This window comes from Salvelinus alpinus, chromosome 23, assembly GCF_045679555.1.
Source record: "Salvelinus alpinus chromosome 23, SLU_Salpinus.1, whole genome shotgun sequence".
Classification (NCBI taxonomy): Eukaryota; Metazoa; Chordata; class Actinopteri; order Salmoniformes; family Salmonidae; genus Salvelinus; species Salvelinus alpinus.
The window spans coordinates 44,287,518-44,302,999 of NC_092108.1; the positions used below are offsets into that span (position 1 = coordinate 44,287,518).

At 43.8% G+C, this 15,482-nt stretch overlaps 1 protein-coding gene across 1 annotated transcript in view; it reads left to right on the top strand.

The window, feature by feature from the left end:
• The window catches only part of LOC139551131 (KN motif and ankyrin repeat domain-containing protein 4-like), a 28,521-nt gene extending 14,303 nt beyond the window's left edge, over positions 1 to 14,218 (top strand). The window contains exons 3-10 of the mRNA XM_071362541.1: positions 164 to 1,786; positions 3,709 to 3,784; positions 4,020 to 4,376; positions 4,619 to 4,703; positions 8,744 to 8,963; positions 9,226 to 9,368; positions 11,404 to 11,604; positions 12,766 to 14,218. Of these exons, the coding sequence (XP_071218642.1) occupies positions 164 to 1,786; positions 3,709 to 3,784; positions 4,020 to 4,376; positions 4,619 to 4,703; positions 8,744 to 8,963; positions 9,226 to 9,368; positions 11,404 to 11,604; positions 12,766 to 12,864 (2,804 nt within the window). The 3' untranslated portion in view covers positions 12,865 to 14,218. The remainder of the gene's footprint in view (positions 1 to 163; positions 1,787 to 3,708; positions 3,785 to 4,019; positions 4,377 to 4,618; positions 4,704 to 8,743; positions 8,964 to 9,225; positions 9,369 to 11,403; positions 11,605 to 12,765) is intronic.
• The last annotated feature ends 1,264 nt before the right edge of the window (positions 14,219 to 15,482 follow it).

Below are 15,482 nucleotides of genomic sequence, written 5' to 3' on the forward strand. Positions count from 1 at the left end.
GTATCAACAAAAATTGGCAACTTTTTTTTATTGTTGGTTATCTATAACTGTATGTTAGATTATTCCTAAATACATGGTTTATGGTATGATCCACATACTATAGTGCTTATTATGTGTCAATACTATGGCAACAAGTATTGAAACACTGCTATTACTCTTTTAGGAAATGGGCCCAAAGCCCCAGAGAATAGGGTGAAGGGGAAGCCTCCTCCGTACTCGGTGGAGACGCCCTATGGCTTCCACCTGGACCTGGACTTCCTCAAGTACGTTGACGACATCGAGAAGGGCCACACCATAAAGAGGGTCCCCATCCAGCGCCGGAGCAAGGGGCAGAGGCCCAGCACACTCCCCAGACACCTCAACCTCTCTGGGCTTGGCTATCGGCCTACCCCCTGGGGCTCCACTGGAGCTCTGGCCCCCAGGTCTCGCCTAGCCGACCCCCACTATGGCTCCTGGGCTTATGATGGCAAGTCGTCAGCCTCCTCTGGAAGGTATAAGTCTGTGGCTGAGATGGAGGCCAGTATCCGAGCCTTTGATGAGCAGCCCTTGGGGGAGCACATCAGGCCAAATCTCCTGCGGGCCTCCAGCCTGCCTCTCACCGTCCTGCTGAGGAAAGGTTCCGAGTCAACTGAAAACCCGGCCAGTCTCCAAAGCTCCAGAGACCGTCTTGGAGGAAGGGACATGTCCACAGAAGACAGCTTCTACTCCCTGGACTGCTCATCCGACTTTCGGTCAAGCCAGGACTTTTCTGGAACCCTCCGCCGCCTCACCGAAGCCCTGGAGCGCGTTGGCGAGCTGGAGGAGGAGGTCCGGGTCATCCCGGAGCTCAAGGCACAGATCTGCATCCTGCAGGAGGAGAGGGAGAGGTTCCGTCTTGGACTGAATCCCCGACCCAGATCCCAAACCCCGGTCAATGGGGCCAAAAACCCCTCTTATGCGACCTCTGACCTCAAAAGACCCAGGAAAGAAAGTCATCTCTTCACCCACAACAACGATGTCAGCGATGACGACTCTAACCAGACACACGAATGGAGGACGAGCACAGACCTAGACGAGCTTCTTACAGTGACATCCCTGCAAGCCAAAGTGGCCATGCTGGAGCAAAGGGTTCATGAGAGCAGCTTGGACCTCCAGAACGCCACCTTGCTGCTGAGAGAACAGCAGGAGGAGGGCCGGAGGAAGGAATTGAGGATGAAGCAGCTCACCAGAAACACTGGGGGCTGGGTGAGAGCGGAGAGAGTCCCAGTGGACCAAGATGATGAAGAGACCGATACTTATTCTAGGTGGTCTTTAGCAGGTGCGCATGGTGCGTCCAGTCGAGAAATGTTTAATGAAGGAGAATCTTTGTCGACCAATGCAGTGGCCATCGGAACAAATAGACAAAACTCTGGCACTCAGATCGAGGGCCTTGGAGATCATCACATTTGGGTTTCAGCTAGCTCTTCCATGATGGAGGTCCAAGCTGGTCAACACAATTCAGAAATGGTGCTCCATCGCTTTGACAGAGAACCAGGCCTGGCAGTAACCATGGAGCACATGCCGCAGAAAGAAGCCTCCCCAGGTGGCATGGAGCAACCTGTGGCAGCCCTCCACGTGAAGAGGATCCAGGTTCTCCTGGAACAGCAGTGGGGGTGTCTGTGTGGGGGGACCGCAACAGAGGGGGGCAAGGCCCTGGAGCACCCAGACCCCAAGGTCAATTCGCTACAGGAGGAGATGATGAGTCTGGTTCATACTCTTTCCTCTTACTACAACAATGGATTCAGTGACGGAGAGGCTTTTCAAGGAGGTATGGTTTTGGGTTGATTTCAACTTTGGGTTGATTTCCAGAACTAGCATGCTCAATGGAGAATCTCCATTGAAAGTGCGTTCTAATCCAGGAAAAGCCTGGACAATAATGTACAGTCTACATTAACCATGTTTCCATCCACAGTTTTTATGCGAGTAAAGTCATATCGCACTAACAACAAAAAATCACGACCGCTGTGATGGAAACAGTACGTTTTGTCACAGAAATGTAAATGCCGACAGATCATTTCTTCATTCGACATGGCGGGATCTTTTTGTGTCGGTAAAATCAATTATGCGAGAAATGGCGGTGGAAACGCCTTCATGTGCAATGTGTGTGGTCCCCCACTACGACGTAGGAAACCATGCAGTTTATTAGGCGACAGAGGAAATTAAATAACTTATGAGGAACTTCATAGGGTGGTGAAAGTGCACAATGATCTTGATGCTCCTTTCCAATAAATATCTAGGTTCTTATTTTATCTAGTGACATGATAGATGCTTGACTGCCGTTTGACAAATACAAATATTAGGCTATCCATGATACTCTCATCATGTATACTAGGCCACGCGCACAGACTAGCTGTTGGCTAGAGCGAACGTGCCAAGACCATAGTAGGCACATTTGCTATTTAACGCAACAGTTTTTGTGACAAAAATATGGGTATAGTTGTAAATGCTATGGAAACATGAAAACGTAAGTGAAAAAAAAACATTTTGTGTGTACTACGTCATCACGCAATGATTTTTATCCACAACAAGACCGTTTGTTGGAAACACATCACTGGTGGGAAAATGTGCATACTTTCTTCATGCATTTAAAAAAATATTCGCAAGAAAATCTGTCGCCAATTGGATGGAAACCTAGTTACTGGCGCTAGTGAATTCCAATGTTTCTTTTATAGTACAGGGCTCTTTTCTGTCTTTCATAAGTCATTAGATATATTCCAACTCATTTGAATGCGTCTAACTGTAACACAATCCATTCCCAGTGTTTTGTTTTACTCCATTCACGTCATGTCAGCACATTTCACTCATAGCTTTGAGCTGTTTCTCCATCTATCATGAAAGATCAGGTCCGATATGCGAGTCAATGGCGGAAATTCACTGTGCGCAAATTCCATTGCCAATTTAAAGAGACCACTTTCAGACAACTTTATTTTCCTTTCTCAAATTGAGACCCACAATTTGCTATGCAGTGTAAATTGATGGTTGTAGTTAGTCTGGCTTTATGCATGATAGGTTTTTTATTGATGACTGTAACTCTTCCTGACTGTTTGTACTTGATTAAGGATTTTCTTTTTGCCATACTGGAATGCCCTGACTCAGTCCTAGGAGTCTGAACCAGCACCAGTACTTCCCATTTCTTCCTTTCTTCTAAAACGAGAGCAGTTTTGGTCATAATTACAGGGAAACTAATTCTTTCTCATGCGAAGAACAATTCAAAGCTGCTATGGAAAGAACTCACCAGACCCATTTGTTTCACTAAAGCAGGGAAATGAACCGAAATGCAGTTTATATGTAGTTATCATCCAACTGGAGAAAAAAAACTCCACTCAAAAACGATATTTTTTAAAGAATGAAACTACTAATACCAACAGATAGTTTTTGACTGGAGTTTCACTTTAATTGATAGTTATCAATGCCTCCCATTGTGATTAGGCATCCAGCTATGTATAATAGAGTATGTCGACAGACTTTCTATCTCAATTTCTATGTCATGGGGGCCTCCTCATCATCCTCTTATGCTGTGGTTGGTCCCACTTAGCAAAGCGTCTACAATTCTGTAGCTTTTTATAAAAGGTTAATTTAAGCCTTCAGTTGTGGTTGTCTTGTTCAGCTCTTTCTGTATTCAAAGTGGGAGCGTGTGATTTAACAGCTCCGGCCTTAAAATACGATCGGCCTCGTCTTTTTCTCTCTTAGCCCCGAAATCTATCATGAAGAGAAATGGCGGTGCTCAGACGTCAAAGAACCTCCACTTTGCGGGTGTGAACAGCGGGTAAGACACAAGGCTCCTGCTGTTTATTGTTGACAAATAACTAACTTGAGCATCACCCTTTGAATTTATGACCAACTTATGGCTAACCCTGACGATTTCACTGTGCAGCAACACTCATTTTGTACTGTCTGCGTTCAGCTACAGTATAAAACCCCATCATGATGGCTATAATGGCAAAGCACATTGGTTCATAATGACACTGTAGTGTCTGAATATTTTTTTCACATGTGTTTAGCTTTGAAACAACACCAAATGAGGATTTGGACAGTAAGAGCCATGAGAATGTGGACATCTCCGACCTACAGCGACAGCCAGAAGGACAACTCTACCCTGGGGAGATGGTGGAGAAACCTGCAGAACATGGTGGTTCCAACCATGGAGACCAGCAAGAGGGAGACCCAAGTCAAGAGATGATGGAAGGAACCAATCCAATGGACCAGACTACTCAATATGTACAACCAGACTCACATACAGATAGTGGTGAAAATCTGAAAGCTGGCCAAAAACAGGCCAAGATAGACACCCACAAAGATGAACCTATGGAGGCAGAACCAGACGCAAACAGAGATTCCAAACATGAACTGAAAGACAGGTGAAGGGAACTGAGTATATCTTTATTTTTTTTTTATTCATGAATTAAACAATTTGAGGATTTGCCAGTTAACATTTAGGCATATTTATTTAGCAATTTTCAAATTTTGAAGAGTGCCATGATTTGTTTTTCAGACTATGAAAAAAATTGCAATATTTATTCTAATTTATTGATGTTAGTGAGAGTATATGAATACTGCTGACAATCCAACTCATGGGACTAATGATTGTCTTTCCTCATAGGGACACTGTAGATGGAGAGTTCATAGCAGCGTGTAATTTCCTCAAAGATCACATGGACAACATGGATAACCCCAGTGATGAAATGGTACGCATGGTACAGCAATCCACTTAAACATAGGCACATAGACACAACCTAATTACACAAGCGTTATTCAAAAGCTCTGTGAATATCTGTTAAGATAAGTCGAGGCACTACCAAACACAGTGTCTTAAAGATGAACACAATTTGTGACAGCGTCCTTTTTCATTTATTGAACGGAAGAGGATAGTTATGCACCTCATTTCTTCCTTCTATTTCACCTATATTTAACCAGATAAGTCAATTGAGAACCAATTCTCATTTACAATGGTGACCTGGCCAAGAGGCATAACATCGCAACAGTGAACAGGACAACACAAAATAACACAAATAAATCAATAAAAACACACTATACAGAGGAACAGTAAGAAATACACAGCAGACTTAATGATCAGCAGGTACATTGATCCGATAGCAGCTCAGTTAAAATGTTTTTGAAGGAGTGTGGTGGGATGAATGTGTCAAGATTGAGGGTCTTTTGCAGCTCGTTCCAGTCATTGGTGGCGAAAAAAATGGAATGAATGACGGGTGAAGGATGTGCGGGCTTTGGGAATGACCAGTGTGATATACAGTGCCACATTTAATTGTAATTTTTTTTGTAAAGAATCTACACAAAATACTAACGTCAAAGTGGAAGAGAAATTCTAACAAAAATATAGCCGTTGCATAGTTACACTGAACAAAATTATAAACGCAACATGAAAAGTGCTGGTCCCATCTTTCATGAGCTTAAATAAAAGATCACAGAAATGTTCCATATGCACAAAAAGCTTATTTCTCTCAAATGTTGTGCACAAATTTGTTTTCATCCCTGTTAGTGAGCATTTCTCCTTTGCCATGATAATTCATCCACCTGACAGGTGTGGCATAGCAAAAAGCTGATCATTACACAGGTGCACCTTGTGCTGGGAACAATAAAATGCCACTCAACAATGCCACGGATGTCTCAAGTTTTGAGGGTGTGTGCAATTGGAATGCTGACTGCAGGAATGTCCACCAGAGAATTTAATGTTCATTTCTCTACCATAAGCTGCCTCCAATGTCGCTTTAGCGAATTTGGCAGTAAGTCCAACTGGCCTTACAACCGCAGACTGGTGTCGAGTGGGTGAGCGGTTTGCTGATGTCAACATTGTGAACAGAGTGCCCCATGGTGGCGGTGGGTTAGGGTATGAAAAGTCCAAGGCAACACAGCAGACTTAATGGGCAGGCATAAGCTACGGACAACAAACACAATTACATTTTATCGATGGCAGTTTGAATACACATAGACACAGTGACGATATCCTGAAGCCCATTGTCGAGCCATTCATCCACCACCATCACCTCATGTTTCAGCATGATAATACACAGCCCCATGTCGCAAGGATCTGTACACAATTCCTAGAAGCTGAAAATGTCCCAGTTCTTCCATGGCCTGCATACTCACCAGACATGTCACCCATTGAGCATGTTTAGGATGCTCTGGATCGATGTGTACGATAGTGTGTTCCAGTTCCCGCCAATATCCAGCAACTTGGCACAGCCGTTGAAGAGGAGTGGGACAACATTCCACAGGCCACAATCAACAGCCTGATCAACTCTATGTGAAGGAGAAGTGTGGCGCTGCATGAGGCAAATGGTGTTCACACCTGATACTGACTGGTTTTCTGATCCAGGACACTACCTTTTTTTGAAGGTATCTGTGACCAACAGATGCACATCTGTATTTCCAGTCATGTGAAATCCAGAGATTAGGACCTAATGAATTTATTTCAACTAACTGATTTCCTTATATGAACTGTAACAATAGTAAAATCTTTGTTGAATTTATATTTTTGTTCAGTGTATTTAGTCCCTTTGTTTAGCCAAGCTTAAGTTATTTCAGGAGTAAAATGTGACATAACAAATCACATAACTTACACGGGCTCACTCTGTGTTAAATAATAGGGGTTGACATGATTTTTTATGACTACACCTTCCTCTGTTCCCCATACATACAACAGCTGTAAGGTCCCTCAGTCAAGTATTGAATTTCAAGCAGAGATTCAATTACAAAGACCAGGGATCTTTTCGAAAGCCTCATAAAGAAGAGCAGCGATTGGTAGATGGGTAACAATAACAAATCAGACATTGAATATATCTTTATGGTCAAGTTAATAATTATGCTGTGGATTATCTATTAAACCACCCAGACACATCAAAGATACAGTCGTCCTTCTGAACTGAGCTGCAGGTAAGGAATGAAACTGCTTAGGGATGTTACCATGAGGCCATTGGTGATTTTAGAACAGCTACAGAGTTGAATGGCTGTGATGGGAGAAAACTAAGGATGGATCAAAAACATTGTAGTGACTTCACAATAATTGCCTACATTACAGAGTGAAAATAACAATACAAATATACAGAATAAATGTTGTATGCAACATGGCACTAAAGTAATACTGCAAAAAAAATAACACAGCAAAGGAATACACTTTTTGGGCTAAATGCAAAGCCTTATGTTTGGGGCAAATCTAATACAACACATCACGGAGTAATTGCCTCCTTATTTTAAAGCATAGTGGTATGCTTGACATTGGCAAATACTGGGGAATTTTTCAGTTTGAAAAGAAACTGCATGGAGCTAAGCACAGGCAAAATCCTTAAGGAAAACCTGCTTCAGTCTGCCTTACACCAGACACTGGGAGAGGAATTACCTTTTCAGCTGGACAATAACATACAACACAAGGCCAAAACTACGTTGGAGTTGCTTACAAAGAAAAGAGTGAATGTTCCTGAGTGGCCATGTTACAGGTTTGACTTAAAACTGCATGGAAATATATGGCAAGACTTGAAAATTGCTGTCTAGCCATGATCCCCAAAAACTTGACAGAGCTTGAAGAATTTTGAAAAGAATAATGGGCAAATATTGCACAAAGCTCTTAGACACTTACCCAAGAAGACTCACAGCTGTAATTGCTGCCAAAGGTGTTTCTAACATGTATTGACTCAGGGAGCTGAATACGTACGCAATGACCTTTATTAATCATAAAAAATAAAAATAAATCTTCCACTTTGACTTTAGATTGTTGACAAAAAAGACAATTAAGTCCATTTTAATCCAACTTTGTAACACAATCAAAATGTGAAGAAATCCAAGGGGTTTGAATATTTTTGCAAGGCACTGTATCTACAGTACCAGAGTGCAGGATGCTATTGGTAGTAGAGATGTTGAGGAGTGAGCTGAGGTAGAGGGGGGACTTGCCCTCTACCTCATTGTAAATAAATCGGTACCAGTGGGTCTGGCGTCGTGTACTGTATGTAATGACGGCCAGTTGACCAGGGTGCAAAGGTCACAGTGATGAATGTTGAAAGGGGCACTGGTAACAACCCACTGGGCACACACTGGTTAAATCAACGTTGTTTCCACGTCATTTCAATTAAACCAATGTGGAATAGACGTTGAATTGATGTCTGTGCCCAGTGAGAAAGTGGCTGGCAGTGTGGTAAATGGCGTCTAGTTTATTGAGGGAGGTTTTGGGGGCAAGCCTTTAAACTACATCACCATAGTCCAGGATTGGCAGGATGGTCATTTTTACAAGGATGCGCATGGCAGTGTGGGTGAAGGATGTTTTGTTGAAGTAGAGGAAACCAAATTCTGGATTTAACTTTAGACTGAAGGTGGGTGACGTGGGTATGGAATGAGAGTGATCAGTCCAGCCATATACGAAGATATTTATAAGTGTCGACATACAGTACTCTAGCTCAGACCCGTCCAGGGTGAGAATGTTAGGAGGGCAGGCAGGTTGAGGTAGGTTCCGGTTGAAGAGCATACATCATTTTGTTGCTATTGAGTAGTAGGTGAAGGTCAGATAAAGCATGCTGGATGTTGTTAAGGCTATGTTGGAGGGTGGTCAGCACGGATACTTTCATTAGTGCTATTAGCCTCAAACTGTCTATCTGCTGTATGCATTTTCTCTCGGTAATCTCCAAGCGTTATGAACAGAAGTTGCCCTCGGATACAGATCTTGGACTAGCTTACCCTCCATTTTGGGGAGAAAAACGGTCACATTTCATCTGCTCCCCAGAGGCGGGCTTTGGTGGTGCTGTTCCGAGAGTGGTTCCGGGTGGCGGCTGAAGAGGACTCCTTGGCCAATACCGTGTCTGTGTACCTCAGAGAGGTGAGGAAGGCCACGCCCTCGCTCCTCCCCTTCCTTGCTAACATGGCGGACGACAACGGCAACACAGTGCTGCACTACAGCGTATCCCATGCCAACTACCCCATCGTCAGCCTGCTACTGGACACAGGTTGGTACCACTGTGTGTGTGTTATTACACAGCTATGGGGCAATCTAAGGTAAGACAGTGAGTGAGTGAGTGAGTGAGTGAGTGAGTGAGTGAGTGAGTGTACATAAACACTTATTGTATGGAATTATCTAAATGGTTATACATTTGTACTTATGATTCCATATCTAACAAGTTGACATTGTGTATTGAGCATTCCAATACACCGTATGTGTTCCTAAATGTGTGTGTGTGTGTGTGTGTGTGTTTGTCCTTCCCCATACAGGTGTGTGTGAGGTGGACCTCCAGAACAAGGCGGGGTACACAACGGTGATGCTGGCCTCCCTAACGGCCCCGGACGGCTCTGGGGACATGGAGGTGGTCCGCAGGCTCATGGAGCTGGGGGACGTCAACGCTCGAGCCAGCCAGGTCACTACCTCTATAACTGCCAAGTACACACCTCATACTTCATCCTAACACTCTTATATGGCACATAATGTACTATACGATCAAGTATCTTAGTATTCCAAAATGTATAACCGTGTGTTGTCCAAACGGTTCCATAACACAAAGCAATAAACAAGAATGGCTCCAACAATCCACAGTGGGTGTTTCGGAGTTACATGCAGTACCATGGTGGTTATAGCTATGAAACATCAAAGTCATGTACAGTAAATTGGACCTGTGCAGTGAGTACTTGTTTTGAATAATAATAGATGTCAATTTCCATGTCGCAGACTATAAACTATAAACCATATGAATCCGCACCAAGGGCCAGTGGTCTGTCATGCTGCTCACACAGAGGGTAAAATGGCTTTAATAAACAGAGGCTTAGAGCTCTGCTTTGGAGGGAGGAGATATTGAGTTGACCTTTACAGCTCTCCCATGCGGCCTGGGTTAGGATGAATCACCTCTGTACCACTGAGAGCAGTGGGAGAAACCGGTAGCCTGGTTACACCAGAATGAACACTGTGCTCACCATTGTTTCAGAGCATGCATTCAGTCTGGTTTAACCAGGCTAAGGTACTGGAGCATGAGTACCCCTATGTTTCTGGCATGGCTACAGAAGACTGGAGGTTATCATGAGCGCTCTCCTGCTGCCTGGGCCTCTGTCCTCTCATCTTCTCTCACATAGAGAGAGAGCTTCAATCTTCTCCATGATTACTCAAAAACCAAATTACACAAAAACCATAATAACATGTCTTAACGGATCCATGGGCCGCGCCTAGGGCTGTTGCGGTGGCTGTACTGCCACACCGGTAGTCATGAGTCATGACGGCAGTAAAATTCCACGTGACCATCACGGTAATCTTCTCTTATGCACTCAGGACATGCGTTGGTAGTACCCTAATGACCATCGGGTCGCTAATGGCCTGGTACTCAGGGCTCTATTGTCCCTCTACCCACTCTGACATCAATGCAAATGCAGTCGAAAACCACATCAAACACGTATCATCAAAACAGTATCATGCTTTTAAAACTCACCTCACTGTGATGATCAATTTGAGGAAAGAAGTTCAACAACAGGTTGAAACTGAGTGGAAAACATGGTCTCTGTGGATGTTGTTTCAAAGCCAAACATATCGAAATGGACAGCGCTTTCTAAGGTGATGATTAATTTAAAACATCCATAACGCATATTAGAGTTTATGCATACCCATAGGTATGTTTTGATTTCATTCTAAGGTTTGCATCATGAAGACATTCTAAGGTTTGCATCATACCCAACTAAAGTTGCCAAATAACTCAAAATCTAGCATATAGGACCTGTTTCAAATGATCACTTTTATGCTCAACATATCCACATCATATGAGCACTCTCTCCAGAATGGGATATATATCCTTTCTATTTTATTCAGCTAAGATCAATTGTATTCTTCTTATTATAAAATCGTATAATATAAAATAATGGCACGGGACTTATAAGCATAACTTATCTGCTAAATGAACCAGCCTACATCCTATGGCACGGCGCATAGCCAGACAAAGAGTTGGTCAACTCATTTTCTGTTCTTTTGAAATACATTTTCTTCATATCATAATGTTTCTTTAGACCTGCCTAAAATAAACAATGGATTTATTGTGATGGTGTATATTAAATTGATTCATTCAACTTTTTCAAACGTTCCAAAGACGTGCATCAGCGGCTTGTATGCGTGGAGACCTGGAGATGCTAAACGTGTTTATGTTCATTAACGCTCAATTACCATGAGACCGGACGTCTTTTGCATAACAATAACCGGCGGACAAAATTTCATGACCACCATAGGCCTAGCCTGCATACTTTGTTTCTCTCTCTTTTAAACACACAGTAAAATATTCTCCCATAAGACTGGCCTAAAGAAGAACCATCCCACCAGGAATTTGCCACAACTTCCTTATGGCCAGTCAGTTTCAGCTTGGCATATTGAGATGATTCTCCGCTTGGCCCTCCTCATCCCTCTCCCTGTCTCTCTCCCTCCAGGGGGGTCAGACAGCTCTGATGCTAGCAGTGAGACATGGCCGGGGCCTGATGGTGCGTCTGCTGCTACGCTGCGGGGCCGACCCCAATGTCCAGGACCGCCAGGGGGCCACGGCCCTCATGTGTGCCTGTGAGAGGGGCCACACACACGTCGCCCGGATTCTGCTGGAGAGGGCCGAGTGTGACACCAGCCTCACAGACCAGGTGAGTGTTGGATGGATAGACTAGAGAATACACAAACACATGTGCATAGACACACACACACTACACGCATAGTGTGTAGTAGCATCATAAACAGGTTTTACCCTGTGCAGTAGGTCAGGATTTGGTATCTGGTGCTAACAGGAAGTCTATGCCTGCAGTATGTCACTGGCTCTCATTGTGCCTGTTGGACAACTCAGGAAGAGAAACAGATTAACAGTGCTATGCACTTTATCATACACACAAAAAACAGATATGGATGCACACACACACACGCAATCCCCCACCCCCCTGCAGGCCCTCAGTTACTAACCACGACTTCAGGAGTAAGCAATACATCTAACAACCAGACCCTACGCCACCTAGGGGACAAGTATACAAAATAGCGCCTCGAGTATTGCCATTATAAGATTCAATGTGAACAGGATGTCAGTCCTCTTTTCTCACTAGATTTAGCGCCTTTGCTGAAAGAGCAGCTTAGGCTATTTGAAGCATTTGAAAGCCCAAATACCTTGGTTGCGTCCCAAGTGGAACCATATTCTCTATGGGCCCTGGTCAAAAGTAGTGGACGAAATAGGAAATAGGGTGTCATTTGGGGGGCATCCCTTGACTCAGCGATTAGCTCGTCGTAGCCCAGTGAGGATTGCCTCTACAATAGGCTTCATTTATCCACAGAGAGCTAGCAGAGCGTTAGTCAGGCGGTCACGCTTAGCTCACTAAAAAGAGGAGAGGAAAGCTCTCACGATTAAGGGCCTCCTGCCTTGAATTGACACTATCCTAGATGCAAAAGTGTTAATTGTATAAATTCTAATTCACCCGGGAATGTGCACTCTACCGTTCTCTCTCATTTTGTCTATATCACTGTCGTTTAGCATGGTTACATACCTTAGTAGTGTGTGCCAAACATTTCCTCAAGTACCCCCCACCCATTCCCCTTATTTGATGTATTCCAGTACGAGCACACCTGATTCAATTGGTTAACTAATCATCAAGCCCTTCATTAGTTGAATCAGCTGTGTTAGTACTGGAATAGATAAAAGAATGGAGGTACTCGGGGAGAGGTTTGGGAAACACTGCCTTCGCATAAACCAGAATGGTTTAAACTGCTTAGTGCATACCTCAAGTGTTGACCTTCTCTGCTTTCTTCCTCTCTTCCTCTTCCAGCGTGGTCGCACGGCCCTCTTCGTGGCCCAGCAGGGGTCCCACGATGACATCACAGCCCTCATCCAGGCCCACCACACACACGCTGGGACATCTCTCTGAGACCTTGACCCCCCTGTTCCCGTGGATAGGTCAAAGACACAGACGCCACAGTGCAAGGAATGTCCAATCCTAAATGGCAACTTATTCCCTACTGTATATAGTGCACTTTTGACTACAACCTAACTAGCTAAGTACATCTAAAAGCTATGGTAGAAAACTGTGTTGGTAGCCTTCTGGCTATCACTTGACTTCTCCAACACTTACCACTTACTGAGCTCAGCATGTCATGTTAGCATTTCTCACTGACTTCAAGTACTAGGCTCTGGCCAAAAGTAGTGCACTACTTTTGTAGGGAATAGAGTGCCATTTCATACGCAGCCGAAGATCCCTCACCTCTGCTCGTCTGATTCGGAGGTGGCCCGTCTCTCTTCTCATCTCCATCTTGGGCCACTAAGGTTCAGGTTGGGAGGTCAATGTCATTCACTATTCCCAACCATGCTTGGAGTTAGCTCTTCAGTTCACTTCCTGTTCCTGGACAGGAAAACATTTTATTTTAAGACTCTTGTGTGCCAGTGGAAGTGTTATTATGACAGGCTTGTGCACAGCTCCAAACTTGGAGGGCGATATTGTCTGCTGGTTTTTGTCCTTGCCTATTAAAATTGATCCAGGTGTCTATTCCTACCTGGGCAAATAGCAAAGTGGACTCGTCAGCCGAGTTCCACAATGGGAGATAAAAAAAACAACATCCAAACTGCAGCCCTTGAGACCTCGAGCCGTCTATCCCTGTGTTATTTTCGAAAATGCATTATTACAGTATATGCTGGACCACCAATGGGTGGATGGGTTGATTGCTCTGCTGGTACTGTATACGTTTCAGTGCCGTTATGCTATCCCCTGTATGGCATTAGGGGAGTGACAATGTTCTATCTGTGTGTCAATGCCTTTACATCTCTTCACATGGCCTTTATTGTGTGATTGTAAGGTGGGACTTCTATTTTTAATATCTATTATTTTGACTCAGCCTTACACCATCTCTACCATGTGCAACAGGGAAGAGAGCAATTGTGTTAGATAATATAGAAATATCAGAGAAATCGAATCTAGTTGGTATTCAGGTCTGCACCACTACCCTCTGGGCATTTCATTCAGCTAGAGATAATTATTACAGTAAATATGCTGTACATTTACATTGATGCTTGTCTGGATTGAACTGTTTCCCACTATCTGAAAAATGTTGCATGCATTTTAAAATATCAGTGCGCTATACTGGTAAAGTTTGTTTCATTATTATCAATATCAATTATAGACAAACCAGACAGTGGATTTCTCTACTCATTTTTTATGCATTACTCTTAAAGCTAAGCAAGATTGCTGACATACGACAGTTTGAATAAAATGTCTGATGTTTGCCAAAGATTTTGTATTGATATGGGGAAAACACATCACACCCATTGTGCTCTGTCTATGTAATGACATAAATGGCCAACGGATGGCGCTATTTTTCCATACTGTTATAACTGCGCGCATGGAATGAATGCTACCCTGTCTGAATGTCTTTCAATTCAGACACGTACATTCTGTACGTACGGGATTAGGAGATATACAATCCCTTTGTAATATGACACACAATTCTTTCTGGTGAGTGCTACTCATTGGTAGTAGTGCATCTGGATAAGGTGAGTCCGCCCCCATGAAATGCCAAAATGCTTTAGGCTTTTACGAAAAGCTCCAATCCATTACTTGTATTATAATAATCATACAAGCATTCAAAGTAATCCACCTTGCGCTTACACTTTGAAATTCAATGCCCTGTCAGCCATAATAGATTATATGAATTCTTGGTACTGGACCGGTAGGTCTCATTCTCTATGCTGGTATGTGTATGTATGTGTGAGGCTTGGCTGTATGGAGATATGGAAATTGTGTGTGAGAAATAAGACTGAGATAGAGGCAGTGTGTGTGATAGTGAAAGATAGAGTGTGTGTGTGTGTGTGTGTGTGTGTGTGTGTGTGTGTGTGTGTGTGTGTGTGTGTGTGTGTGTGTGTGTGTGTGTGTGTGTGTGTGTGTGTGTGTGTGCATGTGGTTGGCTTTATCGCCATGGCAGCAAAGCCCCGCATTTCCCCATGGGATCCCCAGGATGCCTGTTGCTGTCTGTCACACTGACCCCACGCCTGCAGTGTTGCATCCCCATCACACAAAGAAGAGACTGAGTCAGCACTATACGGTATCTATTACAGCCACACTCACGCTCGCTCGCACATTAGAATGCAAGCACATCAACACACAATCACACACTTCCATCCCTGTTACAGAATCCAACAACAACTGCAATACCAAGTAAATATAAAGAGAGACCTACTGTATGTCATTTATATTCATACAGTATATGGTGTGTGTGTGATGCATCACTGTCACAGTAGGATGAAGAGCTCCATCCTCTCCATCATCCCCAGCCGGTGTTCACGGGGCTCGGATTTAAGGTGTCCATCTGGGCTCTAGTCTGGAGGACCAACATCTGTGACGCATCCCTGTCTGGCCAAAGTTCAACTGGGCTCCCTATGCATCCTGCATGATTTCCTGTTTAAATGGGGATCATAAAGGAACTATGCAGATTAATGGTGAGTTTAACTTTCGGGCTGTCAAATGCTGCCTTAAAAGTTAGCATCCTTGTGGAATGA